The sequence below is a fragment of the Meira miltonrushii genome (assembly GCF_003144205.1).
Source record: "Meira miltonrushii strain MCA 3882 unplaced genomic scaffold FA14scaffold_2, whole genome shotgun sequence".
NCBI lineage: Eukaryota > Fungi > Basidiomycota > Exobasidiomycetes > Exobasidiales > Brachybasidiaceae > Meira > Meira miltonrushii.
The window spans coordinates 3,994,265-4,010,222 of record NW_020289944.1 but is presented as its reverse complement, the minus strand read 5'-3'; the positions used below and the strand labels follow the sequence as shown (position 1 = coordinate 4,010,222).

General features: G+C 43.6%; 9 protein-coding genes across 9 annotated transcripts; 5 read left to right on the top strand and 4 right to left on the bottom strand.

Moving 5' to 3' along the window:
- Positions 1–114: 114 nt before the first annotated feature.
- FA14DRAFT_113062 (WD40 repeat-like protein) lies at positions 115–1,080 on the top strand (the record flags this gene model as incomplete). The annotated part of the gene is made up of 2 exons (XM_025495998.1): positions 115–624; positions 673–1,080. Coding segments are annotated over 2 exons (918 nt in total), but the record flags the coding sequence as incomplete, so codon positions are not given.
- A 1,263-nt stretch (positions 1,081–2,343) lies between these two features.
- Positions 2,344–3,612, bottom strand: FA14DRAFT_146468 (uncharacterized protein; the record flags this gene model as incomplete). Its single annotated transcript, XM_025497320.1, has 2 exons — positions 2,344–2,444; positions 2,694–3,612. Coding segments are annotated over 2 exons (1,020 nt in total), but the record flags the coding sequence as incomplete, so codon positions are not given.
- A 2,383-nt stretch (positions 3,613–5,995) lies between these two features.
- FA14DRAFT_52836 (S-adenosyl-L-methionine-dependent methyltransferase) lies at positions 5,996–6,799 on the bottom strand. The gene has a single exon (XM_025502479.1). It carries the CDS (start codon positions 6,737–6,739, stop codon positions 6,029–6,031), a length of 711 nt encoding a protein of 236 aa, XP_025356513.1. The 5' UTR covers positions 6,740–6,799; the 3' UTR covers positions 5,996–6,028.
- Positions 6,800–6,931: 132 nt separating this feature from the next.
- Positions 6,932–7,656, top strand: FA14DRAFT_155614 (uncharacterized protein; the record flags this gene model as incomplete). The annotated part of the gene is made up of 3 exons (XM_025497765.1): positions 6,932–6,934; positions 7,002–7,462; positions 7,533–7,656. 3 exons carry the CDS (start codon positions 6,932–6,934, stop codon positions 7,654–7,656), a joined length of 588 nt encoding a protein of 195 aa, XP_025356512.1.
- A 146-nt stretch (positions 7,657–7,802) lies between these two features.
- Positions 7,803–9,103, bottom strand: FA14DRAFT_161030 (mitochondrial carrier). The gene is made up of 2 exons (XM_025498940.1): positions 8,014–9,103; positions 7,803–7,938 (listed from the first exon to the last, which is right to left on the bottom strand). The coding sequence occupies exons 1-2, from the start codon at positions 8,884–8,886 to the stop codon at positions 7,828–7,830; spliced, it is 984 nt and encodes a 327-aa protein (XP_025356511.1). The 5' UTR covers positions 8,887–9,103; the 3' UTR covers positions 7,803–7,827.
- A 198-nt stretch (positions 9,104–9,301) lies between these two features.
- Positions 9,302–11,216, top strand: FA14DRAFT_161029 (uncharacterized protein; the record flags this gene model as incomplete). Its single annotated transcript, XM_025498939.1, has 1 exon — positions 9,302–11,216. A coding segment is annotated over exon 1 (1,289 nt), but the record flags the coding sequence as incomplete, so codon positions are not given.
- Positions 11,217–11,356: 140 nt separating this feature from the next.
- On the top strand, positions 11,357–12,432 carry FA14DRAFT_52808 (uncharacterized protein). Its single transcript, XM_025502477.1, has one exon. The coding sequence runs from the start codon at positions 11,448–11,450 to the stop codon at positions 12,378–12,380; it is 933 nt and encodes a 310-aa protein (XP_025356509.1). The 5' UTR covers positions 11,357–11,447; the 3' UTR covers positions 12,381–12,432.
- On the bottom strand, positions 12,432–13,918 carry FA14DRAFT_52801 (Annexin). The gene is made up of 2 exons (XM_025502476.1): positions 13,623–13,918; positions 12,432–13,424 (listed from the first exon to the last, which is right to left on the bottom strand). Exons 1-2 carry the CDS (start codon positions 13,747–13,749, stop codon positions 12,484–12,486), a joined length of 1,068 nt encoding a protein of 355 aa, XP_025356508.1. The 5' UTR covers positions 13,750–13,918; the 3' UTR covers positions 12,432–12,483.
- A 127-nt stretch (positions 13,919–14,045) lies between these two features.
- Positions 14,046–15,268, top strand: FA14DRAFT_52787 (uncharacterized protein). Its single transcript, XM_025502475.1, has 2 exons — positions 14,046–14,673; positions 14,733–15,268. Exons 1-2 carry the CDS (start codon positions 14,257–14,259, stop codon positions 14,991–14,993), a joined length of 678 nt encoding a protein of 225 aa, XP_025356507.1. The 5' UTR covers positions 14,046–14,256; the 3' UTR covers positions 14,994–15,268.
- The last annotated feature ends 690 nt before the right edge of the window (positions 15,269–15,958 follow it).

The following is a 15,958-nucleotide window of genomic DNA, read 5'->3' as shown; positions in this document are numbered from 1 at the left end:
TCGCCTCCCGTAAAAGAATTAAGAGGCGGTCATAGACCTGCACCTATAACTTCAGGAACGATTGCAGAACCTTTAGCTTCTTTCTCTTCATCTTCAGCAACAAAAGGTTCTTGTTCTGTTCGAAGTTTAGGATGGAGTATCGATGGTAGAAGGCTAGCAAGTTCTGCTTCTGATCGATCAATACGAATCTGGACGCCGGAAGTAAGCGTTGATGCACGTTCGACAAGTGAATTACGAGGTCATACAGATGGAGTAGAACAAATCATTTGGCATCCTTTACAGCCCGATCAATTGGCTTCTGCTTCAGGCGATAAAACTGTCAAATTTTGGGATGTGAGATCATCGAAAGAGACAAACAGTATTCGAACACCAGGCTCAAACATCAATATTGCCTATCATCCACAAGGATCGTATATTGCTATTGGAGATCGAGATGATACAGTATCCATCATCGATGTACGTGCTGGTAAGAGCTTGGGATTGATACGGTCTATGGGATCACCACCTGATACCACCTCACAAGCTGCTAAATGGATAAATGGAGAGAAAGAAGAGATCAACGAATTCTCATGGACACCTGACGGACGCATGTTCGTGATGGGAACGGGAAGCGGTAATGTGAGAGTATTGGATGCAAGAAGCTTGGAACCTCATATGGCAGATATTCCTGAGAAGTCAGAGACAAAGCCAGCTCCTGGACCTGCACTACATTGGCCAACAGTACATACCATCGTTGGCCATACAGCAACAGTCTTTTGCGTCGGAATTGATCCCCTAGGTCGATACTTAGCAACAGCTTCTGCCGATAGTACAACAGCTCTGTGGACCTTGGACGAATTCTTCAATGTTTCTGTTTCTGGGCATTTGACATATACACCTAGATCCATCTCTTTCTCACATGATGGTGAATTTTTGGCTTCGTGTGGAGAGGATAACTTTATTTGCATCACCGCAACCGCACCGATGAACCCTACTTCTGTTGATAGTCCATTACACAAGATACCCGTCTCAACTGCTGTTAATGCTGTTGCTTGGCATCCAAGTAGGTATTACTTGGCATATGCTGGAGATGATGGTAATGGCACGATTCGAATTTGGGGAATGTCATAGAGGTCAAGAAAAAATTCTGTACAATATATCCTTTCATAAAAATGTACCACTATTTCATGCAAAGTTTGATCAAAGATAAGGTATGGGTTTGAAAGGTCAGATTATAAGATACATAAAGTAAATAAGAATATACAGTATTAAGTGATGCGAAGACAGGGTAAAATGTTCAGGGGTGATTTGCTACTAATCTTAATTGCTCTTCTTTGGTGGTCTCTTGTGGCGTGGCGGTCTACTTGGTGTTGAGACTGGTCCATTCTTTTCACGTCCAGGAGCTGAAGGTGTAGCAGTACCGCTAGCATTTTCAGAATCCGTATTTTGTCCACCTTCATTTGGTGTAGTAGGTCTCGAAGGAGAATCACTATCGGATTTTGATATACTTTCTGACAAATTTTCTTCTTTTACACTCTTTGCATCGTTCGAAACTGATTCGATAGTCGTATCTTCTGTCGGTGGTCCTTCGATATTGATCTCTTGCGTAAGTGTATCGTTAGTAGATTCTTCTTCTTCGTCTGCATGGACACTGTCACCGCTATCCATTGATGCAAATGAGTGCGAAGCCGAGCTTGTGCTCACTCCATCCTCACTTGAGCGAGCGTTATCACCGGGTGCGGTCTTTTCAGCCTTGTCGTCAGTAGCGTGCTCGGTAGTATCTTTATCCTTTGCATCTTCATCCTCTACTTTGGAGATCAGTTCTGAAGAGTCTTTGACATCAGCGATTGGAGCCACATTTTCAGCCTCTTTTAGAAGTGGATCGATGTCGTGTTCTGCTGCTTCTTGAACATTCTCGTGTTCCACTTCTTCTTCTGCCTCTTTGCCGATGCGCTTTGCTTCTGCAGTGTCTCCCTCTAGTGCAGCTTCCATTATTTTGTCAGCATCATCCTCACCTTCGATTCCCTGAGCCAATACCTCTCCCCTCTCCTCCTCTTCTGTTGGCTGAATTGGGGACTGAGCGTTGTTCTCGATCACAGCAGGTTCAAGGGAATCCGGAAGTGCGGGAACTTCGGTAAGTTCTGACTCTTTCACGGAATCCTTCAAGATCGGAGACGGCGGTAAAGGCACGAATTGAGCTTGTCTAACTTCGGGACAATTTGGTCCGTCCATGATAAGCTTTTCCGTGGGTCTCTTTGCGAAAAGGTTTGGATGTATATCCCAATGACGTTGAACGTCTGGATGCATAGGAGGAGCGGGTAATTGATAGATCCGAACGCGGTCTTCCTTTTCCACCCGTAAGTCTTCCTCGTCTGGTATACCTGCAGCTTCCATCATTTCAAGCTCTGCAGGCGTCGGTGGTAATCTTAACCGTTCTCCGTCTTGGACGATCTCTTCCTCTTCAACTTCCTCTTCTTCAGCGGCATTCTCTGCTTCAATTCTGCGCTCGGCTTCATTGGCAGCCTCTTCCATGTCGAGCTCCTGCAATGAGTCGCTTTCTACTCCAGGCGTCTGACTCGCTGAAGCATTACCGTTAGCATTTGCAGATCTTGAAGTTGAGAGACCTGAATTTGGGGTGGTAGGACCACCTGATACAAATCTCTTTTTGTGTGGGGATACGGATCCATTCGGTCCAAGATGTTTGAACACTTCACTTTCTGGTATCTTGATGATATCGTATTCAGTCCTCTCTAGCTTGCCTCCTTGTGCTCTTCCTGTTTCGGCATCCCGTAATGCACGATGAAGTGGATAAACGACAGGTGGAATACGCACTTTACCTTCGAAAATATCTCTTGCACCAATTCCGGGCCAATAATAGAATCGCTCGTTTTCATCGAACCTGTGCAAAAATACTTGACCTAACAGCTCGATTCCTGCATAAGCTCCTCTATTACGTACATACGAGTATACTGGAGCACGATCGTAACTTGCTTCTGCACTGTATCCTGTTCCATAAGGACCGGCTGTTACTCCAGTCTCTGCACCAAGATCGACACGATGAGTTTTGAATGTCTCTAAAGTCTTTTCACTGTTGATCAAAAGTACCACATCCAAAAAGTCAATTCCAAGCAACAATCCTACCGCCCCACTTTGAGGTGAAATGGCAGAAGGTCCTGACCAAGATCCATTAGGCAAACGTGCTAAGAACAAGCCAGATCCGCCTCCACCGCCGAGAGGTGCGATTCCACTTCTCATAGATGAAAAGATTGCTATTCCTTTTGCATTCCGGATGGCTGCTGGAGGAATCTTTCTCAAGACTTTGACCTTTTTCGTGATCCAATTGCCTTGTGCATCTTGCACACTTTCTTCTTTTGAGTCTTTTTGCTGTACACCTTCTACAGTGAATGCACGAAGAATACGTTCACATTTTTCTAATTCCAACGGCATATCATTTGATTGTGGCCAGAATCGTTCACCTCCGACAGCTTCGGATACCTTGTTGGCATATGGTGAGAACCAATCAGATACTTTGATACTCTTGTCGAATCCCGCTCTACCCCATCTTGCCCATCTTCCTTCGGTTTGAACGGCTTTCTTTTCGGTTGACGAAGAGGGATCACCATCTTTCGCCATGCTGAAGAGTGTTGATCATAAAAGATGAAGGATGATGAAAGAAATGAAACATGTTCAATATACCCAGATTATATTATCTCTTTCTTACAACTTTCGAAAACGCACGCTCGGCCCGCCGTTCAAGGAACGCTAAAGTCCACTGTAATTTTAAACTTCTTCGGCGCCTAATGCCGCGATTAAATACATACGCCTTCCGCTTTCTTCAAATGTATCGGAATTAAGAATAACTCGGTCAGAGTGGAGTATGACGAGTAACATTCTTCTTCTTCTGAGACATCGCTTCATCGGCCATGATTCAATCATGACAACATTCTGGAAGCCAGGTACGGCTAAACCAGGCTCATCGTTGGATCGCAGCGGTGAGGATGACAGTCTGATCGCACAACCAGCTCTCGATCTCTCAGGCGGTCTGCAAGGTCAAAGAGCACGCTTGCCAATCGCGAAACAGAGAGATGAAATATTATTTGCTGTTGAGAGGTATAAGACACTCGTTGTGATTGGACAGACAGGAAGCGGTAAAACGACACAAATTCCTCAGTATTTCATGGAAGCAGGATGGGCAGCTGGAGGAAGACAAATCGCAATCACCCAACCCAGAAGGATAAGTGCTACAAGTGTTGCCCAAAGGGTTGCTCAAGAAGTTGGTTGTGTAATTGGGGATGAAGTAGGATATACGATTCGATTCGAGGATTTGACGAATGAACATAGAACGCGGATCAAATATTGCACCGATGGAATCTTGTTCAGGGAATGTATGCGTGATCCTTTGCTGAGCAAATACAGCGTAATCATGGTGGACGAAGCGCACGAAAGAGGTGCATATACGGATATGCTCTTGGGACTTTTGAAGAAAATTCAAAGAAGACGTCCAGAATTGCGAGTCATCATTTCATCAGCGACGATTGATGCGCAGATGTTTGTTGATTTCTTTCGTTCTTCTGACGATGACAAAGATGTCGGAAGTATGACATTGCAAGGTCGTACCTTTCCCAGCGAAATTGCATATTTGGAGAAACCATGCAGAGATTATGTCGATGCTGCCGTAGATGCTGTTTGGAACATTCACTTGTCCCAGCCAATCGGAGATATACTCATTTTCCTTACCGGTCGTGAAGAGATCGACAAATGCTTACAAGCGATTGCTGACCGATTGCTCAATCTTCCAAAAGGATCGCTATTGCTGTCGCTTTGCCCACTACACGCAGGATTAACGATAGAGGAACAAACGGAGGTGTTCAAACCAACAGAGCGAGGAACTCGAAAGTGCATTGTTGCAACCAATGTTGCCGAAGCAAGCATAACGATAGAAGGGATTCGCTACGTGATCGATTCTGGATTTGTCAAAATGCGATTGTTCAATCCTCAAAATGGAATGGATTCCTTGAGCGTATTGCCAATTTCGAAAGCATCGGCTACCCAACGAGCTGGGAGAGCTGGCCGTACTAGCTCGGGAAAGTGCTTGAGGCTGTATACTCAAGATGCATTTGAAAAAATGTCACCGATTTCTTCGTCAGAGATGACACGAACAGACCTGTCGAATCAGATACTTCAACTTAAAGCTTTGGGTATTGAGAACTTGGTCAAATTCGACTATTTGCCACCGGCACCACCGAGTGCTCTGTTGGCACGCGGGCTAGAATCTTTAGCAGCTCTTGGGGCATTGGATGAATGGGGTCGGTTGACAAGTCCTTTGGGAGAACAAATGGCGGAGATGCCGCTAGAACCGAAGATGGCAAAGGTTTTATTGGAATCGGTCAAATTTCAATGCACCCAAGAGATTCTAAGTATTGCTGCCATGACATCTGTTTCAACTCCGTTCATTATCCCTGATGAAGGCCGTTCAGCAGCTGGTGCACAAGGCGAGCTTGAGAGACGCAAGTTCACTGCTGAAGAAGGAGATCATTTGACATTACTGAACGTCTTTAATGCGTTCATCAATCCACGGATAGGCAAGCAAAGCAGTAAATGGTGCGCAAATCATCGATTGAACTTTCGTGTTTTAAGCAGAGCTGTTAACATTCGTTCACAATTGGAAAGGTTTCTTGCACGATTCGGGATCATGAAAGGAGGCGAAAGTTGCAAAGGAGATAGCGTGCGATTGCGAAAGTGTTTGACAAGTGGATACTTTGGCTTTGCCGCAAAGATGCAACCGGATGGCTCGTTTAGAAGTGTAAGGGAAGGTGCGACCTTGTACGTACACCCATCCAGTGTCATGTTCAATCGCTCGCCATCAACAAAATGGGTCATCTTTCATGAAGTTGTCGAGACGCAGAAGCTCTTTATTCGAGATTTGACGATCATTGAGGAGGATTGGCTGTTGGAATTGGCTCCTCACTACTATCAACGTTGATATCAATATCAATTGTACACTATACTACATTGTATTATAACAGCATGTTTTCTATCATAGATTCTATCACTCCCGTTGGAAAGCTATCGTAACAGTTGTTGATCCTTTTTGTCCGCCAAAGGAAAAAGATGGCACAGGTACGACGTGATACACTTCGAAGCTCTCTTTGAAGATTCGTATTAGCTCTTGTTCGGTGAAGTTGCATGATGTGATGAGAAAGATGTCCTCTTTTATAGTAATCTTTTCTAGTGATTGGACGTATTGCGAGATAGGAGTCGCTTTATCCTCGGAAGCAGCTGAAAGAGCAATTGCGTCAAGGGTACCCTTATCACATACCAAATTCCATCGTTCATGCTTGAGTGCTTCTACATTTTGCAGAAAGTCTATCTGCTTGAACCGTACTTTTTGTGCATCTTCACCCCTAGCGACTGCAATTCGTTTGCAAAGATCGACCGAGGGTGCCGAATAATCTATCCCAAGCATATGCTCCGATTTTGCGAGTGGCTCGTCCAATTCCAGTAAAGCAAATAGCAAATGACCATTTCCTGTTCCCAGATCCAACACATGAAGATCTTGTGGTAAATTTCCATCTTCTGCCTCACGTTCTAGAAAGTCTACCATTCTTTCAACTGCATCTTCCCCGAACCACACCTCTCCTTCATCGCCAATCTCGTCGAAGTTTTTCACTTCTCGATTGTACACGTCATCCCAATGTTCTTGTGTGCCCAACTTTGAGCTTGGTAGAGACGTACTTGCCTCATGTCCGTTTGATGACATCTTCGATTACTTGTATATGAGAGAGTAAGAAGAAAGTATTTCTTGCCAATTGACATTTCCGTAAACTTTATTTTTTTGTGCATACACGCGGGAATCGGAAGAATTCATGCTAAATTTTTTGGAGCTGCATACATGTTCCTCTTCTCCTCATCATACCGAACACCTCACCCTCGCCATATTACTATCTTGACGATGGTAAGTATGATCATCTGACTTATTCAAAAGCTACAGTACTAACAGTCATTGATTCTGAAATCCTTAGGTACGTGCACCTTCTATCCGCGGTCGACCGACGCCACAAAAGAAGCACAAGAGCACTCTAACATCCAGTCCAAGTGGTGAGAAGGGTTCATCTTCCATCTTACCACAACGTACGACCGCCATCACAAAATCTCTCAAACGAGCAGAAAAGCGAGCTCAACTTTTATCGCGTACAACACAGGCAGCAAACACGGGAATTCGTGCAGATGGAGAACCATTGTCCAAAAGCGCATTGAGAAGAAGAAAGAGAAAATCAAGGGATGAATTGGCAAAAGATGATCAGGAAGGAAGACAAGGAGGGATAAGTGATTTGAAAGATGCGATGGACGAACTTGATGAGGAATTACAGCTGGAAGATGAGGAGGACGAGGATGTTGAGGGTGGGGAATACAGTGTCGGGCCATTGGCTGCAAATGTTGTAAAAGGTGGTCGTGTAACAACAAATCATAGAAAGAAGGTCTTGTGAGTATACTGAGAGGAGATGATTATAAATAGGAAGAAGTCTGACAGCATTCTCTTACAACCCTGCCAGACAACAAGAGCAAGCTCGTCAAAAGGCAATTCTATCCAATCCCACTTTTCAGAAATCACCATTCGCAGCTCTGCGTGAGCATGCACGCAATTCGATGGTGCAGCCGCCAGCACGTTCAAGATAAGCAAATCACTAATTGCCTTCATCAATCTGTACTTTATCCCTAATAAATATCATGATATCATCAAATGTTGCATTTGTCAAATAATGCAATCTATGCAGGTACGTCAAGTATGTGATTGTGCTTGTACAAGGGTAGTCTATCATCAGTGTGTTTTGCCAGTAAATTATCGCCCTAGGAAGTCGTTGTCGCTTGTGTCGTTCTCTTTGTCGGTATTCCACGCTTTTCTCTTGCCATATCAACAACCACTCTGAGCTTCTCCAACGTCAAGAAGATTAGGATAGTCTGTGATGAAGGAAGAGGTTATGATTATCGGTCAGCTTTGTTTTACATATCCTCTTTAGATATTGCCATACTCACATTTGGTGCCAGCCGTATCCACGCTGGGGTCCAACCTCGGAACAAAAATCCAACTCCCTCTCTCTGGATAGCTTTCTGTAATTTCCCAATCATGCTTCCACCTCCGTTTGTGCTACTCTGCATCACTCGTGCTTTGACAACATCAGCAGGTGAGCAAACTGTAGTGGCTACTGTACCGGCGACAAAACTTGCTGAGAAGTGTAGCCAAGTGCCTTCCTTGTAATATCCAGTTGCCAACAAAGCATCTTTTGCTAGATCATACGTTGCAAGTTGCGATGCGTTCATCAAAACGGCACGAATCGTATTCGGAGCCACACCTCTGAACAAAGATCCAACGCCTTCGGTTTGTACCATTTTATACAGTCCAGTAAGTGCATTTGAATAATTATACCTTTCTGCTGGCTTCTTGTTAATATCAGATGTCATTCGAACAAGGACGATATCGGCCGGATTACCGGCTATTCCACCTGCTGCTCCTGCTACACTTGCTGCTGCAGCGACAGACCAAGGTGATAACTTTTCTTCCTTTTTTCCATCTTTCTTATACCGTATTGTAGGTTTGATTTGTGCTTTAAGGTAATCATATACACCAAAACGTGTGACACTGTATGTCATTTGACGTAGCAAGCTTGCTGTTAGACCTGTGTAGATTCCAGAGATACCATCACTCTTCACTGCTCCTACGAGTGTTCCAATCGTTCCTTGTTTTGCTGATGCTGTTTGTAGCCTTGTTTTTGTGACATCTAAAGGATGAGTAAAACATGCTGCTATACTTGCAGCTGCACCTCCCAGCCAAAAAGGATAAGGAGGAGGTTGTTGTGCTTTTTTGTCCAACGTGGCAGCCAAAGCCTCCTTTCCGGAAGGAGATGGCATTATTTTGAGATGGAAATCGTGATGGTCAAAGAGAAAAGAGAAAGCGGATGTATGCTTCAATATCTTTGATTGACCAACTAACTGCACGCCAATCAGAAAACGGCCATAAAAAATTCAATCAAAAATCCAAAGCCGATAATGCAACAACCCTCAATTAGCGCAAGAACTTTTTTTGTTTTTTTGACGTCAGTGATTTCTTCTTGTCTTTTTTTTTCGGATTTTTTCTCCGTGTTATGCCTTGCCCTGCGCCCGCTTTGACACTACGGGATTTTTTATCTCTCTCATTCGGCATTAGCGGAAAAATGGAATTTCAGGCACAAACACTTTTGACTATGTGTTCACTCTGATACGGAAGATCATATTTCCGATAATTGATCAATTTATATTACTTTTTTGGAAAGGATACAGTAGTGTATATCCGATCAGACTACCCCACTTTCATTCCCCATGACAATTCCGATATTCCCATTTAACGTTTCAGTCTTGTAGGAGCCATCCTCATCATTTCTCTCTCGATCAACCGCCAAGACCAGCGGCCTCACTAAGCAAAAAAGCTCAAAGTTAGCACAAGGCGCAAAAAGTAGGAGGCGCGTCCGGTTTGTAATTTAATCAAAGCAACTTCTTGTCATACGCTAATTTCCACCCCCACCCACCTTATCGGGCGGAAGGGCGTCGACGCACAGCATTGGCAATTTAAACAACAAGCGTAAAGCCAAGAGCAGACTAAAAAGAGACTCAACTCAGCACTTCTTTTCCATCCTTCTTCCATATCTTCTATCTGTCATTTTCATTCGGTTCTGTTCGGAATAAAACAAACATGTCAAGTCATAGAGATCATCATGGTGCTACTACTCCTCCGCTTCATTCCATACTCAAAAAGACTCATCCTGCTTCTTTAAGTGGAACACCGCGATCCAGATCAAAATCACCTTCTCATAGCCGAGATTCATCGTACACCAACTCCGAAATTAATCTTACCGGATTGCAAACTAACGTTCATCCATCCGATGTAGGCCATTCACCTTCTCAACCTATTCATCCGTCTCCATTACGAACAGAATCACATACTGCAGGCGATGATACCGTTCAAGCAGTTGCACCAACAAATCTTACACAAACCTCATCTGCTGGTACTTCTTCGAATCCGGCATCAGTCACATTCTCTGTGCCTAATGAAGCATCTTTAAGCGCCCCAGCTACCACTTCTACCGCACAACAAAACACACGCAATGAAACTCCATCAGCATCACCGCTTCCATCGATCCTCAAATTGCCATCATCTTCCAGGACATCCAGTCGTAGAAGTAGCATATCACAATCAAACGAACATAATCTCGCAAGTGGCATCGAAGGAGAAGGAAGCGTGGATACAATCGCTCCCCCTCATCAATTACAACATGCTTTACTACAACTTCCAGCCAATGATGATTCCTCCCTCAGTCAGATCTCAGGCGCATCGTCTATTCAAAGATCTGCCTCTCCTTCACTAGCATATGATCGTACCCGACTGGTAGGCGGTAAAGGCGGATATGGTGGTCGCAGAGGAGGACCTGCATTGAACAAGAACAAAACCAGCTCAAGTGGAGGATTGAGCGATGTTGACGTTCGACCAAATTATGAACGTAAAGTTGGATTTGATACAATGATTGATGCAGACGATACGCCGAACGGATACTTTACCTTTTGTTTGCAAGTCAAATCTCGTGGTTATTTGCGTACAAAGAATACACGTACGTTCATGTGTGCAGTTGATGATAACGGATACAGTGAACGTGCTTTAGAGTGGCTGATGGAGTCATTGGTCAATGATGGCGATGAGATTGTGGCTCTGAGGGTATTGGAAGGAGATGCGGAAGAGATCGATCAAGATGCTGCAAGGGAAGATGCACGAGAGCTGATGGCCAGTATTGTGGAGCTCAATGACGAATTTGGAGATCGATCAATTTCGATCGTTGTTGAATTCATCGCAGGAAGGGTTACGGATACGATTTTGAATGTGATTTATGTGTACAGACCTGACAGTATCACTGTTGGTACACGTGGAAGGACGATGTCAACATTTCAAAAAATGCTTGGAGGATCGTTCATTGGAAGTTGCAGTCGTGATATTTTGAACTTATCACCCGTTCCTGTGGTTATCGTTCGACCAGAAGCAAAAGTTAAGAAACATTTGGCAAAAAGACAAAATGATCCTAAACGAAGAAGTTATCATGATTTGGTTGCGCTTTCCAAGGAATCTCACCTCCCCCTCAGCGTTGGACATTCAAAAAGACAGTCTTTATTATCGGTTCCTCATAAACATTAGGTTGTTACTTTTATAGATTTTTCTGGGCTTGCTCTATCTTCTATTCAATGTTATGTAATATTTTGTGATGTATAGTATTGTTACAATGTCATCGTTATCAAGTTTTCATTGTGGAAGATTGTTTGACTGAACGGGCCTTTTTCGAGCACGCTAAGGAAGGCAAGAAGCAAATCCGGGCTTCCCCCTCCTACCGACACCAGCATATTTCCATGAAACGTGAGAGAGATGGTCTCTACCGTCATCAAGCCTGTTGAAGATGAGTGACTCGGAGAAATTCCTTCAATTTAAGCTGATCAGGCTCTCTTCTGATCTTGATCATGCGCTCAGTATTGCATATGAGCCAGGAACGCTCAATACGCCATTGATCGTATTTATGAATGGATTACTCCTTCCTTCTTCATCATTCAGGCCAGCTGTAGAGCAATTTATAGAACTTGTCAAATCTGATCAAGGCGAAAGTCGTCTTCCCGGAATCCTACTTTGGGATAGATACGGACAAGGCTTATCGGACAAGCAAGAAAAGACGCATGATGCACATGATGTGGTGGAGACACTTCATGAGCTTTTGACACACATTGCTGGGCATGACGAAGAAGATCGTCCGATCATCTTTGTTGCTAATTCGATCGGTTGTCCTTTAGCAAGGATGTATGCTGAGAAATATCCCTCTTGCATTCGCGCCTTCTTGTTTCTGGATAGTATGATGGCTTCCAGTGATTTCGTCTCAATCTTCAATGAACCTCAAGATAATGAGGAAGCTTCCAGACTACTACCAGAAGAACGAGAGGGGTTACGGATTGGACGTGAAAAGATGCGAGCAATCTTTCATCCTAGTGTCACAAACGCAGAAGGATTTGACCGTAGTCGATTACCCGAACAAGTACCTTTTTGTGATCGACCAAAGTTTCAAGATGACCCGTTTTTGACGGTAATGGGACATGATCATGCATTTTTTGCTGCTGATACAGAAGAAAAGCTTGGAATTAATGCGTTCGTTGTAGATAAATACATGAATGCAGAATGGGACAAGTATAATCAGGGATTGCTCAAACTTACCAAGCCTGACCATGCTCGAGGCACAATACGACCAAAGAACGCCAGCCATTTCATTCAAATCTCTAATCCTGACGTTGTAGCACAAGAACTGCATTTGTTGTACGAAAAGGTCTTAAAGGCAGAAAGTGACTAAATGTCATTGCGGATGGATACAATCCCTAACAGATATATTAATTGTTGGTATACGAAAGTAGCAGATATAGATACAGCAGAAAAAGCCAAGTAACACAAACAGATCAAGGACCAATGACAGCAGACATGAATCTCCTGTAATCGCCAGACGTTTCCCCTTCCACTCGATTTTGCAATCCTTTTCGATGTTGGGTAGCAGCATATGCTCGTTTCAATTCTTCAAATCTACCTCTGTTCCAATGAGCACGCATGACACGATAGATCAAACGTTCATCTTTTGTTCCCATGCCTTTCATCGATTCTTCCAAAAGGTGGGCATCTCTTGAAATACCTGGCGGTCCAGGTAAAGCAGTATTTGCAATGTACAGCAGCGCCTCTTTCATATGTCCGCTGAATTCTGATTTCACCATATCTGCCAACGATTTACGATGGTGATGTTGATAGGCCTGATTCAGGGCTTGCAAATGTGGCGTAGAACGTGAGATCATGATTCCACAGATCTTGATTTCATCTGTTCCTGCGCCTCGAGCTGCTTTGTATATTTCACGAGCATCTTGTTCTACCATATTGTGGTCTACAGGTGCATTATCGTCCATTCGGGTGCCCTCTAATGCCATCACAAACATTCTCTTTGTCTTCATACTGAGCTCATCTTCTACTACCTTGACCATATCCTTGTTGTATGTTGCACGATAAGCTTGTTTCAACATCCAGATTTCTGAATTGGTTCTGCACAAGAGTACTTCGTTCAATAGATCTTCATGTGTTCCCGCACCTTGACAAGCACGATGAATGAGCCAAACATCGTATCCTAAAGGACCTAAACATTTCGCACGTAAACTTCCTTCGAACCAGCCACTGGTCTCCTTTTCCAAAACAGTCATCAAATCTTTACCGACCGTTGCACGAAATTGATGAGAAGTTGCATCGATTTGCATTGCGTCTAAAGGTGCAAGTGTTTGAATAAGAAGCTTTTCATCTGTTCCAAAACCTTTTGTTGCTTTTCTGATATTATCAACAACAAGTTGTGCATTGAATCCGGGCGGTGGTGGACTGGGTTGTTGGCCTGGTGGAGCAGGAATTGGAACGCCAAGGTAGAAATATCCACCACCACCGCCCATGTTCATCGGAGGAGGTGCTCCATATCCTCCACCACCATATCCTGGCTGAGGAGGTGGAGCTCCATATCCTCCTCCTCCATAAGTCTGTTGTGGTGGCGGTGCTCCATATCCTCCTCCATGATGATGACCATGATGTTGATGGTGATGATGTTGTTGAGGAGGTGGTGGTCCTCCGTATCCATATTGTTGTGGAGGTGGTGCTCCGCCACCATATCCGCCATAAGGTTGATTATTGTATGGATATGCCATTCTTCTTTATTGTTTGTGATGGTAGAGTAAAGTGAAGGTTGAATGTTGAAATGATCGACCTTCTTATAGTTCTAATATGAGAAGGCTGTGTTTTATCCGCTTCCTTCAGGAACTCCTAAGATGTTACAATCATGCATGCAATTTATCCGACTCTCAACTTCTGGGACAGCTTGGCAAAAGTGTAAAGGGCTTGGGCACTTAGCCTACAATCAAAAACCAGGCGCGGGAGCACTATGCACCGCCAACTTGCAATTTGCACAGCATTTACGTTGACCCAACTAGCATTCCATTCACATTTGTGATCGACGCTGCAAACAATGAGGCAATCTCAAATATGCTCTTCCATCTCGTCAGAAACAGGCTTCAGACCATGAATTTTGATAATGCTACCTTATCGTTCTCCATGTTGCTATGCGATAGCGGGGCGTACACTCTATGACACTGCCCAGAACAGCCTTGAGTTTACAGAGATGTCGAAATGATCGCAAATCTAGTAGATTCTGATTGATGAACGACCAAGACAGATTGATTGGTTCATACCATGTCCCTTTCCCAGGAATAATGCAGTTGATAAGATGCATCATTGTACTCTTATTGCATGCATACTTTGTCAATCGTATGCATAGCACTTCCACTGATCATGCTGCTGAAGAAGTCCCACCGCATCATGAAATAGACCTCGAACTTCGTTTAGGTCCATCAATGCCAGCCGTAGAGCCCTCTTCAACACAATCGTTGATTTCTCAACCAAATCCAGCTCCAGCAATTCATGGAACGGGAGTGAAAAGGAAGCGTAAAGGTGAACAACCTACTCCAAACGATATTCGTAAGAAGAGAAAAGACAAGAATAGCGCAAGGTCACAAAGGAGAAGGGAAAAAGCTCGTTTAAATGCAATAAAGAGAAGAAAGGAAATAAGGGAAAAGGTAAGCTTTTTGCACCAAAATGAAGATACAAAGCTAATCCCACCGTACCTATCTGCTAGGGACCTGAGGCAATCAAAGCAGAACAGGCCATACAAAAGGCTTATCAAAAGAATTACCTTGCCAATCTAGGAAAAGATCCTACACGAATGGAACTTTATAAGGCGAAGAAAAGAGAGAATGCGAAGAAACGATATAAAAGATTGGTAACGAATGAAATTACTGGCGAAGACTATAGGCACAGACTTAATGAACTGAAAAAGAAAAAGAATAGGCTTCTTCGAGAAGAAGCTGTGAAGAAATCTCTGGACAGCATTCCATAGCCACATTTTCAAATGTGGCCACCTCATATGCTGTGCTAGTATTGCGGTGCAAAGTATGATGTAGTACATCCTTCCTGAAAAGGTGTTGACTATAATAATCATGCTATCACCGTATCCATTCTCTTTCACACTCTCACCATCAAGTTCATGAAGACAATGATTGTTGTTCTGACAATTGCTTGCTTGTACCTTTCAATTGTGATTATTTGTACCTCTTCCGGCTCTCAATCAGTCAATCAGCCTTTGCAAGATGACTTGAATTTAGAGCTCAGACTTGCACCGCCTACATCCTCAAGTCAATACATGTCGCAACATTTACAAAGTCCAGAAACGAATTCCAAAAATCTAAAATCACAACATCATCCACCAGAGAATCAAATTATCGGCAACAAACGAAAGCATACTGAAGCTGTCACGGTGAATGAAAGGATATATCAACCCTTCTTCAGAGCTAGAACAAAGCAAGAGCAAATCGAGAGAAGGAGATTCCGAGACCGTGAACGTTACAAACTAAAAGTGCAACGACTAAAGAAGGAGGTATGTATACACAGTAGAACGAATCAACTCAGCTACTCTAATGAGATACCTTATGCACTGTAGGGAGAAGAAGCATTAAAAGAATTTAGGCAAGGTCAAAAAGTACGTCGAATGGCCAGCATGCGTGGTGTACACAATGATCCAGAAAGGCTTGAACAGTATAGAGCAAAGCAAAGGTCTTATAGCAAGATTTGGTATGAAGATTTGAAAAAAGATCCAATTGCATACAAGAAGTATAGGGATAGGGCTAACCTTTCTACCCAAAAATATTATCAGTCTCGCAGAGACAAGAACAAGGGACCGGAAAATCCTTGATAAGCTTAAAGTGCCTACAACAAACTTTGCATGCTTCGGGCTGCAACAGTACAGCATTACCGGGGCGGAATATCGAAAGCAATAACTAAATAGGTGATATGAGATTACAAACA